Source organism: Hyalella azteca, unplaced genomic scaffold, assembly GCF_000764305.2.
Source record: "Hyalella azteca isolate HAZT.00-mixed unplaced genomic scaffold, Hazt_2.0.2 contig13234, whole genome shotgun sequence".
Taxonomy (NCBI): domain Eukaryota; kingdom Metazoa; phylum Arthropoda; class Malacostraca; order Amphipoda; family Hyalellidae; genus Hyalella; species Hyalella azteca.
Window position 1 is genome coordinate 994,633 of NW_025943163.1, and position 17,364 is coordinate 1,011,996.

General features: G+C 36.9%; 1 protein-coding gene across 1 annotated transcript in view; it reads left to right on the forward strand.

Annotated features, from left to right (window-relative positions):
• The first annotated feature begins 652 nt into the window (after positions 1-652).
• LOC108682113 overlaps positions 653-17,364 on the forward strand; it is a 42,397-nt gene continuing 25,685 nt past the window's right edge. Inside the window, exons 1-7 of the mRNA XM_047883568.1 lie at positions 653-683; positions 1,619-1,798; positions 8,339-8,516; positions 9,563-9,732; positions 11,234-11,353; positions 13,990-14,178; positions 15,558-15,669. Coding sequence (XP_047739524.1) covers positions 653-683; positions 1,619-1,798; positions 8,339-8,516; positions 9,563-9,732; positions 11,234-11,353; positions 13,990-14,178; positions 15,558-15,669 — 980 coding nt within the window. The remainder of the gene's footprint in view (positions 684-1,618; positions 1,799-8,338; positions 8,517-9,562; positions 9,733-11,233; positions 11,354-13,989; positions 14,179-15,557; positions 15,670-17,364) is intronic.

Consider the following 17,364-nt stretch of genomic DNA (forward strand, 5'->3'; position numbering starts at 1 on the left):
ATTTTTTTCTGAAACTTTCGTCTTTGCGAACTTTAAGCCGGAAAGTTTACTTGCGAGACTATAAGAGCTGGTCGGAAAATGGCTTCGATCTCATCATTAGGTTTGTAGCAATGCAGTTCAGTTAATTCTCTGAGTAGGAAATAGCGTCATTCAGTGCGGACAAGTTTACTTAAGAACATTTTTCCGGACTGCGCAACTTGAACTTGAAGTTTTGTCGTCTCAAGAATCTGAAATTTTAGCATTCTTTCTTACTTAGATCTTGCAGTGATGATTTACGACTCTAATTATACATTTAACTATGCTCAAATTATTAGAAACGTGTTAATTATTCAAAATAGCGAGAAAATTATTTTTGGTTTAAAGGAAAATAAGGTACATATTATTGAATATGTTTATATCTAATCGGTATAGACGTGTGACGAAAATTAACTTTTTCGAAATTATAATCATACATATTCTGAAGTCCATCATTTCGAATTATATTATACAATTAAACAAAATAAATTAGGTGCGTTGCTAGCCTTGATTATAGCAACACACAAGAATTAACTTTTGCATTTTTCAAATTAGGAGAATTAACATCGTTTTTCATTAACATCGGTGACCAGCCTACAGAATAATTTAAAAGAAATATAGCATATATGCACTGAAAATGTGTCTAAAATTTATTGCCAACTACCAAAGTAATTCCTCAAATTTTACTGCCGCCTATAATTTCCAACAGTAACCAAGCTCAGCCAACAGTTAGGAAATATTCCATCCTGCGGCTTCTGTCATTGCGAGTACAATTTTTGGCTGCACGAAAAATAAAGAAAATGTATTTATTGCTTGAAATTTTTCTCAGTTTACAAATAGAGTTACTCTAATTGACAACAAGAATAATAGGTTATTGTTCCTATAAATATGATTAAACGACATTTAATGTTGCAATTCATCTTGGTATCAACTCCTCTATTAGCCACACCAAACTTCTGACGTCACATTGACAATTATGACGTTATTTGCCACTTATGACGTCACTTGCCGCTTGTGACGTCACTTGCCACTTATGACGTCACTTGCCACTTGCGACGTCACTTGCCACTTGTGACGTCACTTGCCACTTATGACGTCACTTGCCACTTGTAACGTCAATTGCCAATTGTGACGTCACTTGCCACTTGTGACGTCACTTGCCACTTGTGACCTTACTTGCCACTTGTAACGTCACTTGCCACTTGTAACGTCACTTGCCACTTGTAACGTCACTTGCCACTTGTAACGTCACTTGCCACTTGTAACGTCACTTTCCACTTGTGACGTCACTTGCCACTTGTAACGTCATTTGCCACTTGTAACGCCACTGGCCACTTGTAACGTCATTTGCCACTTGTAACGCCACTGGCCACTTGTAACGTCACTTGCCACTTGTGATGTCACTTTCCACTTGTAACGTCACTTGCCATTTGTAACGTCACTTGCCACTTGTGACGTCACTTGCCACTTGTGCCGTCACTTGCCACTTGTAACGTCACTTGAGTCACTTGCCACTTGTAACGTCACTCGCCACTTGTAACGCCACTTGCCACTTGCAACGCTACTTGCCACTTGTAACGTCACTTGCCACTTGTAACCTCAGGCCTGCAAGAGGACCACGAAGAGAAAGGCAGCCACCGTCGTCTCGTGACCCTCGTCAGTCGCCTGAAGGTGGCGGCGCGCGCCGAGGACGATGGTCAGCAATATTCCTGCAGGGGCGGCCACCCCGCCCTCAAGGACGCCACTGCCGCCCTTGTCGCCTCCGTCACTCTCTCCGTCCTCCGTGAGTACACTCGGGGAAGTGAATGGGTCATGTTGTCCAAATATTGACACAATAAATTACCCACAGCATGAGCATGCAGAGAGATCATTGATGCGAGCTTTCGATGGACCAAACTTGGTTCAGGATGACTCATAAGAATGCAAAAAATGCGTACCGTCAACTGGGGTGATTTTGGCCAAATTAGACTAGTTTCTGCCAATCAAATTCCTACAAAATAGGAATGAGGCATTGCCGGTGATTGTAAATTCGTAAATATATTACTGAAATGTTCTTTATATGTGTCATTTCTAAGTTATGTCACTTTTATTATTTAATATTTTTCTAAGTTGGCTGGTTGGCCGATGTCACCCCGCGATGGGATGACTTCGACCACATGTGTTAAAACAGTAAAAACGTAGTAAAAATGATTTCGTGGCCAAATTCAACCATTAGCGGGGGTACATCGGCCACGTAGGGTGTTTTAAAAAATGATAATCAATGCCACTGTGTATTATAAAAATTGTAACACAAAGATAAGGACTCACATTTGTGATTCATATGCTTCATTAGGGCAGCTTTCCGTCGATTTCAATGGCAGCTGGACGTGAAAGTTTGAAAAATCTAGTCCCCATGGGATCTGGAGCATTCTTCAAAAAACCAATGATGCTTGATAGAGGTGCGACCCTTGAACTTACGTAAAGTGCGACCCTGTTTGTCAAGGTAATTTTTAACCAAAAAACACAGATCCATGCCGTCTAATGGCCAGTAATGGGAATTCCCAGTCTTAAAGCAGAATAATGTAGGATACTAAATCTGAACACCTCTGTAGGTATAAGAGTAGACTGTCCTAAAATTTTTACATGACGGCCAGCACATCGGTCGCTCAAAGTTGAACGAGGGACTTCGCAAATATTTGCAGCTTCTCTTAAGCTAACACCATCTTTTATCAATTGCAATGCTTTCTTAAACGACTCCTCATAATATATCCTATATGGCACAGAATCTAATTAACGTTTATAGTTGTGCATATTGTCTGAAAAAAAAAGAAGAAAAATATATTATTCTAAACATTTATTGGCTGGCCGAAGTCACCCCATTTAGCCGATGTACTATGGGGTGACTTTGGCCAGCTAATTTTTTAAGTGGAGCGTCTGGCAACTTTTTTTTTGTCGGCTGTTTACAGATGAATCACTTTGAAACTTGGTACACCATTTAAGACCGAAAAATAGACAGCTATTATCCGTGTCCATTTTTCGAAGAAATGAAAGAAAACGTGAAATTCTTAGAAAACGATCAAGAAAGGGGGTACTGTAGAAATCTATCTCCTCCTAGGATTTTCAAGCTAGAACATTGAGACACATATCATTCGATGCGTAAAAACCATATCTATCGATTAATTTTCGCGTTTTTCGAAATTCGAATTTTTGTGGATTGGGAAGCATTTTTCGCAAAATGTTCGAGAATTTTTCGATTTTCCCCTATAATCGAAATATTTTCAAAATATTTTCAAAACTATAACGAAATTGAAAAAATGCCAAACTAAATCGATAGATATTTTAATTGCAAATCGAATGGTGTGTGTCTCAATCGCTGTAGCTCAAAAACTCTAGGAGGAGATAGGTTTGCAGTGACAATAAGTTAATTGTTCAGTAGAGCTTGACAAAGTCCGGGGCGCCTCGAAATAAGCGTTCAAGGTGGCAAGAATGCAAGACTGGCGAGACTGACCACCATTAGCAAGACTCAATTCCTGCCAAGGATGGTGTGAACGACGACACGCGCGAACCCTCCCGTACAACTGCAGGCGGATAACTGAAGCACATCGTATTTGGACTAGCTATTTAAATGTGCTACCGGCAATTTCCGCCTATCTTTAATGTGAAAGAACTCCACCACCCCCCACCCTTTCGCGATCTGTCGGAACGCATAAATCAACGTACAGAGATGATTTTGGTACCGTTGGATAGAGCAGAATGTCAGCTTTAAGACGAGACTAAAATCCGGAAAAGCCAAAATTAAAAAATTTTAGCCAGACGCTCCACTTAAGCATATATATAATATTTGGTAAAAAAACGTATAGTCATTGATATAATCATTATACAAGATACCAAAATAAGTGAAACAAATCTGGTTCCAAAATTCTTTTTATATCTCAAAATATTGAAGTTTGCATTCAGCTTTTTTTTTCTTTATAGTACTGTGGCATTCAGATTGTGTTGGTCAAGCAGGATATAAAATTAATGTAACAAGACAGTTTCCAATCGATAGATAAGGAAAAACTACATTGGATACCATTTTGTTCCAATAACATAACACAACTACAACAGAAAGAAATGGCCATTAAACAAAATCATAAACATTGGCCGAAGTCACCCCAGTTGATGGTAGCTTTTACGACAAACTCACTCATTTTCTGAGTGTAGCCTGGTACTCAATATTGTGTGTTACTCAAGGAACACTATTAATGGTGCTTGTAATTTAATGATAAGTCTGGTAATTTCAATTGTCGCGCTAGCATATTTTTAGATTTATCTCGGTGTATTTTTTCGTTGCATTACATTTTTTTCCTTAATTATGCGCGATAATCTCGCGGTGTTTTCTTTTTCAATTTTATTATTAACATCGCATCTTGTACACTAACGCAACTTTTACAATCTGCATATTAAATAATTTCCATTATTTCATAAATAATAAAATTTTCGTGTGATAATTTCATTGCGTGTGATTCATTCATTTCTCGATTTCTACACAAGGATGAACACCACCCCCGTCTAGGCCTAACTAGTTTCAAATTCCTAGCATTTGCTCCCCGGCGTTATGGTATGCGCGCAGATTATTAAGGTCGTGACAGTCGAGAATAAATTGAAAGCTCATCTTGCATGCGGCATCTGCATTACTAAATGATTTCCCGCAAATATCAAAGCCGCATCAGAATTTCAGAAACTCGCCTCGCTCAGCCTCAAATTTAGCAGCCATTTCCTACTCCATCGAAAATCAGCCGAGTTTTTGGAGTTTCAAAACTGGAAAAGACTGAAAGTTAATGTCGTTTGTTTGATGGGCCTTTGATGTTTGTGACGTCAATGGCTATGGGAGTTTTAGAGAATTAATGAGCAAATAGTCTATTTGTTTTGCAGTAATAGGCTATAATGAATTCGTAAGGATAACTTTTCAGATACATGTACTTTTCGTTAATACGAGTCGGATCATAGATGAGAAAAAATAAATAACAATTTAAATTATCAGCTGCATAATTACGTACGAATCTTCGATCAAATAGTTCAGGAAATTATTACTTAACATAAGTAAAGTACGTTATTTCTAAAACGTAGAGTGAAATAGTTATATGTTGGGGCCACGATTCAGTTTGCTTCCTGTAATCACATTTACTACTAAAGCCAAGTAATTATTTATACACTAAAACAGGAATCAATTTATTGAGAAAATTTGTGCACGGCTGATTGAAATTTTGCATGCGGAGTAGCACCTTTGCAAGATGAATTGCGTGACTTGTTAGACTCCAGAACGTGCATTTACCGAACTCTATAATGCAGGTTGGCTGCACCTGCTGGCTTGGATGCAGTGCACCTGACGATACCCTTAGCAAACATTGCCTAGACATGGCCGCGGTCTCGCGAGACTGATGTCTCTGCTTGCCGACCTTGTAAAGATAAATGATGCTGTCCTGGCCTGACAGGGATATCCTCATAGCTAGCAAACACCGACATATCGTTCTATCGAGAGCACGAGCAAAGCACGTACAACATATCAACAAGTTACTAAGCGTGCAGTGGAATACAAGGCTCTTTTTTTTTAGTTGTACATCATCAGGTATTTATAAGATGATATAAATGGTCGTGATACGTAATTGTTACATAGTATGCAAATTGACGACACTTTTCGATATGAACTGTCGAAAACATTGACCATTTCTGATATGAATAGAATTGTAGATCAAAAATGAATCTATCGCATAAAATTGACTCGTTCCTGGAATTACTTCTCTAGAGTCTGGGATTAGAAGTGATCCACGTATTTCCGAGAAACACTTTAAGAAATCCAGAAGTATTTCGATCAACCCCGCTGGTTCAGACGTCCGTTCGTGCTGATCCCATATTTGGGGCGGCCTGAATTGAGAGTCTAGGAGTGAAGCTCAACTCTCGTAATTGAGGGCTGGAGAAAGCGTTACCGGTGTCGTTTGGACTTAAGAAGAGTCTTAATAGCTCGCCTTACTCTGAGCCACACGTCAGGGAATTGCGATGACAGTTTCAGTACGGGGCTAGAATTAAAATGTTCTTGGCGCAACTCAAACTTTGGTCGTCGACGTAACTCAGCAGAACTCAATTGGGATCAGAGCAGAACCAATCTATCCGGTGCCACGTTGCATTAAAGTCGCCGGAATATTGCTCGCCTCATTACTGGAGGATCCTGCACCATGTCAGAACATTTCCAATCTTGTTCCAAAATGTATTATATTCTGCGTGTCAGAAATAAAAATGTGGAAGCAAAAATTAGGTCCATAAAGAAGATCTATTGATAATCCGGATCATTGAAAATGAAAGCATATTGGAGCAAAATCGTTCAGCATCAACTAGTGAAATGTTGCAATAATCGATGTCTTGCTCTAAAGTTAGCGTAACGAATTTTTTAGTAACGATAGTGTATTCTAATTAATTCCAGGGTTGTTTATTGCAACTCAACGTTCGATTTCTATTTCAATATTATCGCCACTTAAGATTTGATACAAAATATCTAGCCCAGAAAATTAGTTATTGATGTACATATTTATGAAGAGTTACGTCGCAGTTCTGGCGGACTCCACGCACAGGCAATTTTCTTGTGCTTACAAGACATACGAGACACGAGCGTGCGATAGTCTTTATGGTTATCGGCGTGATCGTCGAAATCGTTGTTTGATCTCACAACATCGTGATACTAGAACTTATTTTACTCTCTAATAATATTTTGTATAATTTACAATACAATTCATTGTCTCTATTATTAAACCGTTCGAACAATTTAAAAATTCATGCTCGTTTAATTCTGAACTGAGAATTTAGAATTTTATCCTTAGTTTATGACAGATGAAATTAGATTTTTGAACTAAGGAAAATCAAAAACTCTATTGAGATTTACCGGATCACTTGCATTTTTTTACATATTAAAAGTGTCGTAAAAATTCTTGTCCATTCTGCAGTAGGTTGCTCAACATAAAACGCGTCTGAAAAATGAGACTAACAAAATAAATCCGTCGAATACAAAAAGGCGTATAAGAGGTTACCTGTCTATTGTATGGATCTTGCGACCCACAATTCCGAATTTCCATTTTGAAATGAACGTAATTTTACATAAAAAAATGAGCATCAAACTTAAATCTTTATGAAAAAGATGTGGTATGTGAAACTGAATTAAACTTCTCCAATAATTTGAGTGCGGATCGAAAGACACTCGGGATTCGTACGCTCACGGATAGTCTCCGAGGGATGAAAGGATCCGCGAACACAATCCTAAAATTCATTCAGGCTTTCTATTTTTTTTATATATACTGACCTTGGATAAGAAATTTCTATACAAATACTGTATTCGATTTTATAATGAAAGTCCAATGATGGTGTGCATCTGTCATGTGCTCACCGGGTGTAACGGCATGAGAAGAGTTCGTCACACCATAAACTTAACTTCCACAATCAGTCGAACTGAAAGCAGTTGGGACACACGCTTTCATTCAGCAACTCGTGAATTTTGATTGTACTAATTTAAATACTCAATTTTTCACTAACATGTTACATCACGGGCATTCATGCAAAAAATATTGTTATGTTGTGCATAGTCCAATTCGTCTCGAAATTTTTACTGGAATGTGTTTGTATATCCAATGATTCCTTATTATTACCTTAAATTACTACAATGATTCCTAATTCTACCCTAAATTCCTACAATGATTCCTAATTCTTACCCTAAATTTAAACTAACACAATATTATATATTTTGCTCCCTCCGGCTGGAGTGAGTTGCGCAGATCGCACTTAGCGGCTCTCATCCATAGACTGCTTAATCTTATCAATGTATGAAACATTTAAATTCATTGTCTTGCATCGTCAGACAGGAAGTTTCGAATACAATCTTGAGTTTGAAAATAAAGAAAGTGGTTGCTTCTGCGTTTCTGGACTTATATTTATTAATTTTTAAAATATAATTTAGACAGTAGGCATGGACTAACAGTTATATATTATTCATATAACCTTATATTCAGATTATTGTTTTTTGATTTGCTCAAATTTAATGAGCAAGAATTCATTTTAGTTACAAGTTTAATGTTATTTTTAGTTACAAGAAAAAGATTAAATTGCGAAATAATATACAAAATGAAATTAAAGCTGAAAGTTTTGAACAATGAGTAAACATTTTTTTCTTTCAAACTAAAATGCTGTACCAAAGCAACAAACGCTAACAAGTGAACGAAATGCCGTATTTTACAACATTTTCATTCCTGCAAACTCACTATTCTTGCAATGGTTAATACGTTAGTGGGATTTCAACATTTATTTTTATTTCCATGTCGCTCAGACCCTCCGGTCTCGATATCGCTGAGCGGTTGGTCCAAGAAAGACATCGGCAAGTCCGGCCACAAGGTTCGCCTCACGTGTCGCGTCACAGGCGGCAACCCACCACCCACCATCTCCTGGTTCAGGAGAGGCGTGCCCTTGCCCACCAACTCATCCATAGGAGGAGACCGCAGTAAAGGGTATTTATAATATATGTTACATTTCATGGCTATTTTCCTTAAGTCATATGATATTAAAATTGCTGTGGAGCGCAGTTTGAGCAAAATATTGTTAATAGCCGGTCATCAGAAATATTTATTGCGGATTTTTATAATTTAGAAGAAAGTTTGTAAGAGTGTAATAATTCAAAACTTGAAGTTTTTTTTGAAATTATTTTTTGCGTTCTATCATCAAGGATTTTCGAGTTGAAGGCTTACAATATGACAAAGTTAAGCTTGTTTGTTACGCTTGTTAGAGGAAGTTACTTGGATCTCGGCTTCGGAGCTCCAAAACATTCGGTGGGAGAACAAAAAATTTGAATGGCTCTTACAAAGAAAAATGGAGTCTAAATTTATTTGGAAAAAATCATATCATGGACAGGCAAAGTGAATTATTTGACAACGCAACCTCATCAGTCAATTTGATTCGCTTTGTTCAAAAACAAATAATGTAAGGAGTCATTAGATCAGTGGCACTTTTTTGCGTTCATTTGAATTATTAAAATCTACATAAACCATGAATATACGATATGTTCTGGATATATTTGTTCGTTCACTTGCCATCTACTTGTCTATAACAGAGAAACTTTTCGAAGAAGATAAATTTTAATTGAAAATTTTAGTGTATTTCGTTGGTCTAAAATTTTCAAAGCAGCCACCTCTTCTATTAGTCCATATGGATAAGTCACCGAATCAATCAATTATTGAATTAAATCAATTAAAGTCAATTACAAAGGATTTGTTTGTACAGTAATGAGAATTCTAACCATTCAAAATTATATTGCGTAGCATTGCTACAGTAAACCTTCTTGAATAGTATTTTTAACAATTTGTATCCTAAACAAATTGATTTTTTCCCAGCAGGTTGGAATACCAGTGATCAAGGCAAATTAAGCCAGCGTTTTTAATCAATAACCTAATGAATTAAATTAATGAGCTTAATCATGAATAACATAACTTTTCAGATATCCGAAAACAAAAACCCTGTTTTATATAACAACATAATCCCGCATAATATAACTTTGCAGAGTTCCAACATCAAAAACCCCGCTACCCGTTGGGCACCTCACACGGAAAATCAAGAGTGAGGTTGAGTTCGAGTTGGAGGAAGAGGACGACGGGGCATCAGTTGAGTGTCACGCTAACAGTGACATGCTCGATAAACCGTTGACTGACAACGTCACGCTCTCCGTCATGTGTAAGTCATTAATGTCAGGTATATTATTTTATTATTATTTTAAAAATGAAATTGAATTATAGAGTAAGAATATTATTGATTAATTATAAATTATGCATTATTCATACCATAATAATTTATATGAGGAATACGAATAATTAACTTGCTCTTCTTTCAACAAGAGATAAGAACAAAATATTGCGCTGGCGATAATTCATCAGAAAATTCATTTTCGAATTTCTTTGAGAACTGATCGCCATTTGAAAAATTTTACGCCCCGAAACGCTCTCTAAGAAGCATCAAACATTCAAGCTCTTTAAAATGCGGACGATGAAATGAAAACATGTCTTTTTCATCCGATCTCTATTTGAGGTTTCCAATTTAAAATTGATGTACGCAATTTGAAAATTGTTCTTACCATTAAAATCAGGCTTAACATTTCACGCCATCCTTCATTGCATCAGAAGTACGATACTAAATTTAGTTGATGAATTAAAAATTTTATTTGGAAATTTATTAGCCTACAAATGTTTTAGAGCAGAATTTATTTCAAGTTTTGTGCAGCCACCGCATCCCTTTGAGGCCCTAATTCTTTTATGGTAGCCTCTACACCAAATTCTGGTGTAAGCCCAATGAACAAAATTTTGATGCTAAAATGGTACACATACACTCTAACAAATTAGCCAACTTTTATTTGGAAGTTTACTCCTGCATTTCATCGCAATGAGCCAAGAACGTTCCCTAATTTCATGTTTCACAATCCTCTTAGAGGGCAAACTTTATTGTTTTCGAAACTTGTGCACCTGTTCCATAATTCTGCACCAGCTTCTGCCATATTGCGAGCAGCGACTTGCCACTGCATCTGAACGTGACTTCACAAACTGTTTCGTCGTAGGCTCAAGTTGCGAAGTTTTATAGCAGAAAGTTATATCCGTTAGGAGGATCTCATTCGTCTTCATGGAGCCAATAGAAGGCGTTTTAGATAAGATGCCTCAACTGTTCACATCGCCTATAAATCTCGCAACTCTTTTTGCCTTGTGATTCTAGTGCATTCAGTCTTTTCTCGAAGCTAACTTCCGATAATTCAGGGCTGGAAATATGCATCGGTAGCAGATATAAAAATTTTGGGGTAGAAAATTTATGTTTAATTCCTATATTGTTTCATTCCACAAATAATTTCCAAAAATAAACCGAGCACTTGCAACAAAGATGGAAAGACGATTATTCTATCTCATGGTGAATTTATACGCAATACATAAAGAAGGTTTTGTTTTTAAATGTAGGCTTCGTTAGGAAAAATCCAATTACACGAATTGCGAAAAACAATAATATTAGAATATTATTGATAAGAATTACTCTATGGTCTTCCATAAATAATGCATTAGAGAACTGCTTCTGCCTAACTGTACCAAATGATCGCAATATAAATATATAAATTAACTAGTCGATAGTTTATTCTGTGGCTTCAGGCAATTTATGCAGATGAGCCTGTGACTGAATATGATTATTTTTTATGTCACAGACCCCGCACGTTCCGTCCACATCAGCGGACCGTCGTCCATCACTGAGGAACAAACTGTGGACTTTGTTTGTCGGAGCTCCCCGGCCAACCCCCCTGTTGCCCTCAAGTGGACTGTTAATGGTGAGTGGCACTGATGTGGACTGTTAATGGTGAGTGACAATCAAGTGGACGTTTAATGATGAGTGGCACGGAAGTGGAGTGTTAATGGTGAGTGACACTGAAGTTTACTGTTAATGGTGAGTGACAATCAAGTGGACTGTTAATAGAGAGTGACACTGATGTGGACTTTTAATGGTGAGTGACAATAAAGTGGACGTTTATTGGTGAATGGCACGGAAGAGGACTGTTAATGGTGAGTGGCACGGAAGTGGACTGTTAATGGTGAGTGACAATCAAGTGGAGTGTTAATAGAGAGTGAGACTGATGTGGACTGTTAACGGTGAGTGACAAGCAAGTGGACGTTTATTGGTGAGTGGCACGGAAGTGGACTGTTAATGGTGAGTGGCACTGAAGTGGACTGTTAATGGTCCGTGGCACTGAAGTGGACTGTTAATGGTGAGTGAATCTCATGTGGACTGTTAATGGTGCGTGGCACTGAAGTGGACTGGTAATGTTGAGTTAATCAAGTGAATGTTAATAGTAAGTGGACGTCAAGTGGACTGTTAATAGTGAGCAATTCTCTAGTAGACTGGTTACGGACAATGACATTTGAGTGAGCTTGTTTTTCTTGCATTAACTAGTCTAATACAAAGATGGTGAATACAAAGATTATTGCATGAGTAATTCATCAAGAGTTAAGATTTTAGGTTAGTTAGCATCATAGCCTAAAAACTGCGGTGTATACTTCTGTTTGTATCATTGACAATAAAAAATCTGAAGCAAAATCAAGGTACACCACCAAGACACATGCGCTAAATAGCGAAGATATCACGACTAAATTCTGACGAGAAATCAAAAGAAGCACATATATGCGTTTTACTCCGAAACTTATCGACAATACTTTGATTCGCTGCTGCACAGAATAAAAAAATTCGGAAATTTAATTACAGATGAGTATTAATTTCGCTTTCGGAAAGATTGAAGCTTGATCAAATATTGGACCCAATATTTTTAATAACGAAAAGACGCCCCATTAGCAAATCATGACTCCGCTACTGCCATAATGGCAGCCATTTCTGCCTTTTGAAGAACGTCAGACGAGGAGGCAATTCGAGTCGTCGTCATTTTCAGTGCGGTGGTCGGTGTGGTCTCTTCATATTGGAAATCGATTCAAAACTCGAACTCTACGCATCCACTTCCGTCATTTCTGGTGTCTTGAATCTACCGTTGATATTATCGCTAACCGAGCGAGCTTCCCTGCTAAAAAGGCAAACTTTTAATCAGTATATGACTTTTCTTTTCATGCCAATGTGCTACTTATAAAAAAGATATTCTAGAATCTAGAATGTGATTAGAGAAAACATTTTTTTTCGACATTTTGAAACCAAAAATGTAATGGTTCGAACATAATTCTTACTATAAATTTTACTCCTCCTATTATTATCGTTATTTGCGGTACTGCCGCTCGAGATATCGCGGTTAGGGCACCGGCCTAAAAAGTGAACTAGATGCGTAAACATAGTCCAAATTATTCGGCTTTAATGCATTTACCTTAGCTATTGTGGAAAGTTATACGGTCTGTTGATAATAAAACTGTGAATACGTGACGGAATGCGTGACGGGTAATTGTGACGGAACATCATAAATTTGTCATCTATAACCCTTCTCTTCAGGTCGAGTACGATCACTGGCAGATCTTGCTTGACTCGAGGCCTTGAGAGTGAGAACAAGTTTCGTTTCCAGTCACATATTGAAGTTAGCGACGCGCAATATCGAAGCAGTATTGTGATCCCAAGCGACAACTAACATAACTTGGCTCCTGACTAAAGTTCTGCTAGAGTCGAGTTGTGTTATCAGGAAGCTGATGACGGAACCTAACAGAAGGGATCGACAAAGAGACCATTCGAACAACTGGATATGACCAAGTGACTTTGGCTCAAGTTAGGATCGTATGCCTTGCACCACTGACTTTCTCAATGATGGTCTATAACCAAAAGATATGGCGTATGTCCTTACCAAGTTGCTAGAGTCATGCCGGAAGCCTTTATTTGACTTGGCAGTCATTGCATATTAGAAAATTAATGTGACATACATTTTTGATGACGTTGCTTTTGAATTTTATTTCTTAGGAAGGGATTTTCTTGAAATATTCCAGAATTTCTTTGGACTTAATTTGCAAGTCCGAAAACAGTTTTAAAATTGAAGTGCATAATATTAAAGTTTAAATGCCAACTTTAGCTCGTAAAAAATAATGTGCATTTTGACAAAAGTTTAGAAAGTAACGGGCCACATGTTTTAAGCCGTTTCAAATTATAAGTATAATCAATGTGGTTGAATTTGCTTCAAATGGGATTATAATTAAAAAATTGAGAATTACTTTACATATTGCTATATTTTTACAAATATAACTGTCCAATGTGTGCTAAGGCAAAACAATAGAAGAAAGATTTTTTCCAGCTCGGTGCAAATCTACCGTTTATTCTTTATAGAATGTATTGTATTTTACGTGTCATCATGCTTATGGTTATGCTTTAGATTCAGCGTGGATTACAACAAAACGATTTTTCGCGAATTGTGGTAAGTAAAATTTAATTGACTATACATTTTTGAATTTAAAAAACTTAGAAAAATAATAAACATTTCATTTTAACATGAAGGTGACGAAGTGGCTTCGAAAGAAGAACTTAAGATATCCAAGAGCCCTGAGGGAGGCTGGGTCTCCCAACTGCCGCTCAACAAAGCCAAGCTCGGCCACTTGGGCTTGTCTGAAGTGATCGTCGAGTGCAGCGCTGCCAGCAAAGAGCTCGACAAGACCACCTTCACCTCCCATCTCGTCACCATCGTCAGTAAGTCTGGCCCAGTCCACCTTCACCTCCCATCTCGTCACCATCGTCAGTAAGTCTGGTCCAGTCCACCTTCAACTCCCATCTCGTCACCATCGTCAGTAAGTCTGGCCCAGTCCACCTTCAACTCCCATCTCGTCACCATCGTCAGTAAGTCTGGTAAAGAGCCCATAGCCCATTTCCCAACTTCTCATCACCATCATTTGTATGTCTGGGCATGAGTGCATTCCTCCTCTACCATCACCATGGTTATAGTGACTGCCTCCTACGAAGATTTCACTTTCTTCCAATCTCATCATCATTGTTGGTAACTGTCAATCATTATCATTAATTATTGCATTGAGTTAATTGATATGAGAAGATTTTTGTTAAAAAATTGATTCTTTTATTGTTTAAATCACTGTTTGTTTTGGTTTGGCAGGCAGCAAGTGATCCTTTTTACTTGTATAATGTTCTTAAAATTCAAATAAATTTTCTAAATGAGAAAATCTCTCGAATTATAATGGAGCTACAATACGCTTTTAATTAACAAGGAATTTTCCTATCGACCGTATCCTGAAGAAAAACGAGAAAATTTGCATTGAAACTTCATTCTTTTGAACTCGGAGCGAGAAATAATTAGACTTTCCGCGGCTAGCAGTTAGTTTCATTTCCTGTAACCGCTGAGGGGCCGCTGAAGACCTCATCCAATCTCCTTTGAATAGATCATAAAAGACTTAATTTGAGGCATTTGAATTGCTGCTAAAGTTTTTTATTGATTGGCTAAATTAAAGTACGTGGACGATTCGCGCGTTGCTTCAGCAGAACAAGTTCCAGGAAAACAAGAATTATGTTATCCCGTGATGAGCAAACTCGTATTACTGGACGTATAATTTCTGGAAGTAATTTATTGCTGCTCTTCTACAATAATGACATGAAGCTAGGAAACAATTCTCCTTCTTTTATAGCACACTGGAATAAGTTGACTCCTTTCAAAAAATTCTCCGAAAGTATATGTTTTTAAACTGCGATTCTACCTGTGCCAAACCAATCGTAAACTTTATCGCAATAGGATCTTCGGTATGGATTTTCTTTAAAAATTCTAGTGTTTTAGTCGTCAAAATCATAGTCGCTCGTCCAAGTCATTGAGCAAAGCAGTAATGCAACACATGAATGAGATAAAGAAATGCCTGCATCCGGACGGACCTTTTGTCCTTGTTATTTTTAAATTCCGAAAATTCGGGAAAATTCGCTCATAATTTTCTATGCGTCATTTTGCCCAGAATTAACATTTTCCATCTATCCCCATAAATAAACTACTGCCTCGTTTGCGTCAATTTAGTTATTCTGTGATATAAAAAAACTTTATATTATTCTAAAGATATTGTTTGGATATTTTACAGAGCCTCCCGGTCCCCCGCTGTTGGCCAGCGAGGTGCAGCAGACTGTCCCTGAGGGCTCCATCGTGCCTGTGATCTGTACGAGCGTCGGCGGCAACCCTCCGCCCTCTATTGTGTGAGTCATCCTCCCTCGAATATCCTCATAATATTAATATCCTGATATTATCAAAAAGTATTATCCTGATAATAATGATAGAATTAAATGCTGATATTATCAAAAAGTATTATCCTGATAATAATGATAGAATTAAATCCTGATATTATATAAAAATAAATAATATCCCGATGATAATAATAAAATTACAATCCTGATACTAATATTATAGGTAATATCGTGATTATATTAATAATATTACCTTCAAATATCCTGTTGATATTAATAACATTGAAATTAAGTATTCTTATGATATTAATATTAATACATTGAATGATTTGAAGATAAATATAACAATAGTAATGACGTCATATATCCTGATTCTAATAATAATGTTGATAAAGAATTTTGTTGGATGAATTCGCTACATCCGACATGCCTTTTTTCTTTAACAAAATTATGTGTGATAATTTTGTGGTGGCAAAGGATTCATCGTCTCATGAATGCGTTGCATTCGCGCATTAAATTTGAAAAATAAAATAATCATATCATTATGAAAGTCTGAATGTATCGTCTTTAGCGAAACATACTTCATTCATGACTACATATTACTAACTTATTCGTGGGCTTTACAAGAAAATATTTCTTTCACGAGAATCTCTCATAAGATCATAATAAGAGTTATTATGGTCGTCATAATAATAGAATTAAATAATCATGATCATACCTACCATCTGCAGGCCGTTAGCATCTATGTTGCAAAATTAGATTTCATTAGAAATCTATTAGAAAAATGAATGGAATTGAATGAAATTAGATTTTATTCCAGTATCGTAAATTTTTCTCCTAATATTTGGCATTTGAAGAACTGGATTTATATATTAAAACATAAAGAATGTGAATTTTTATAGAAAGAATATATAGAATATGAAGTATCCAGCCGTTTTTTTATCTCAAATGCAGCAATAAATAGCATTTGAGCATCGGAGTACATGTCCAAAATGAGTATTTTTCAGAAGTCAAATGGATTACGCTTGTTAAATCCCAGGCAGCAACGCAACTCCATTATGCAGATCAGCGATTGCTGCATAATGATTTAATGCAGCTCGACCCGTGAAGCATCCCTTGCAAAATGTCAGCTAGGGAGTGGCCGAATTGTTTTTCGATCCCTAATCAAAATTTTCTTTTCGATCACACCATTTGAAATTTTTGTTCAGTACCTCGGCTAGCGATTACATTTGTGACACAGCAAGATTAAAGCCAAATTTGAACATGAATTAGAATCCTATTTGTTTTGCTATCTCAAGCAATTTTTTATTATAAAAAAACTTGGGACTTTAATTTGCAAATTGAACAATGAATAAATTGTTAAAAGTTATTTATTTACTAAAAATTACTCGCAATTCAATTTAACAATAAGCTTCACTTTGAATTCCACGTCAATAATTCATGTGAATTCATCGTTTGCCATAAATATTGTTTCACGAATTGATACAGAATACAGTGAACACTTTGGTTCGCAGACACTTTACTGAGTTCATAGTAACTAACTACTACAGTTGCCGCTGTGCTACAGTGCAAGCGATGAACTCTCTAGAAATAAAGCGTGCATAATAACTGCTACAATTTCCACAGGATTTCAGGGAGCGATGAACTTTCTAGAAATAATGCACGCATAATAACTGCTACAATTTCCACAGGATTTCAGTGAGCGAT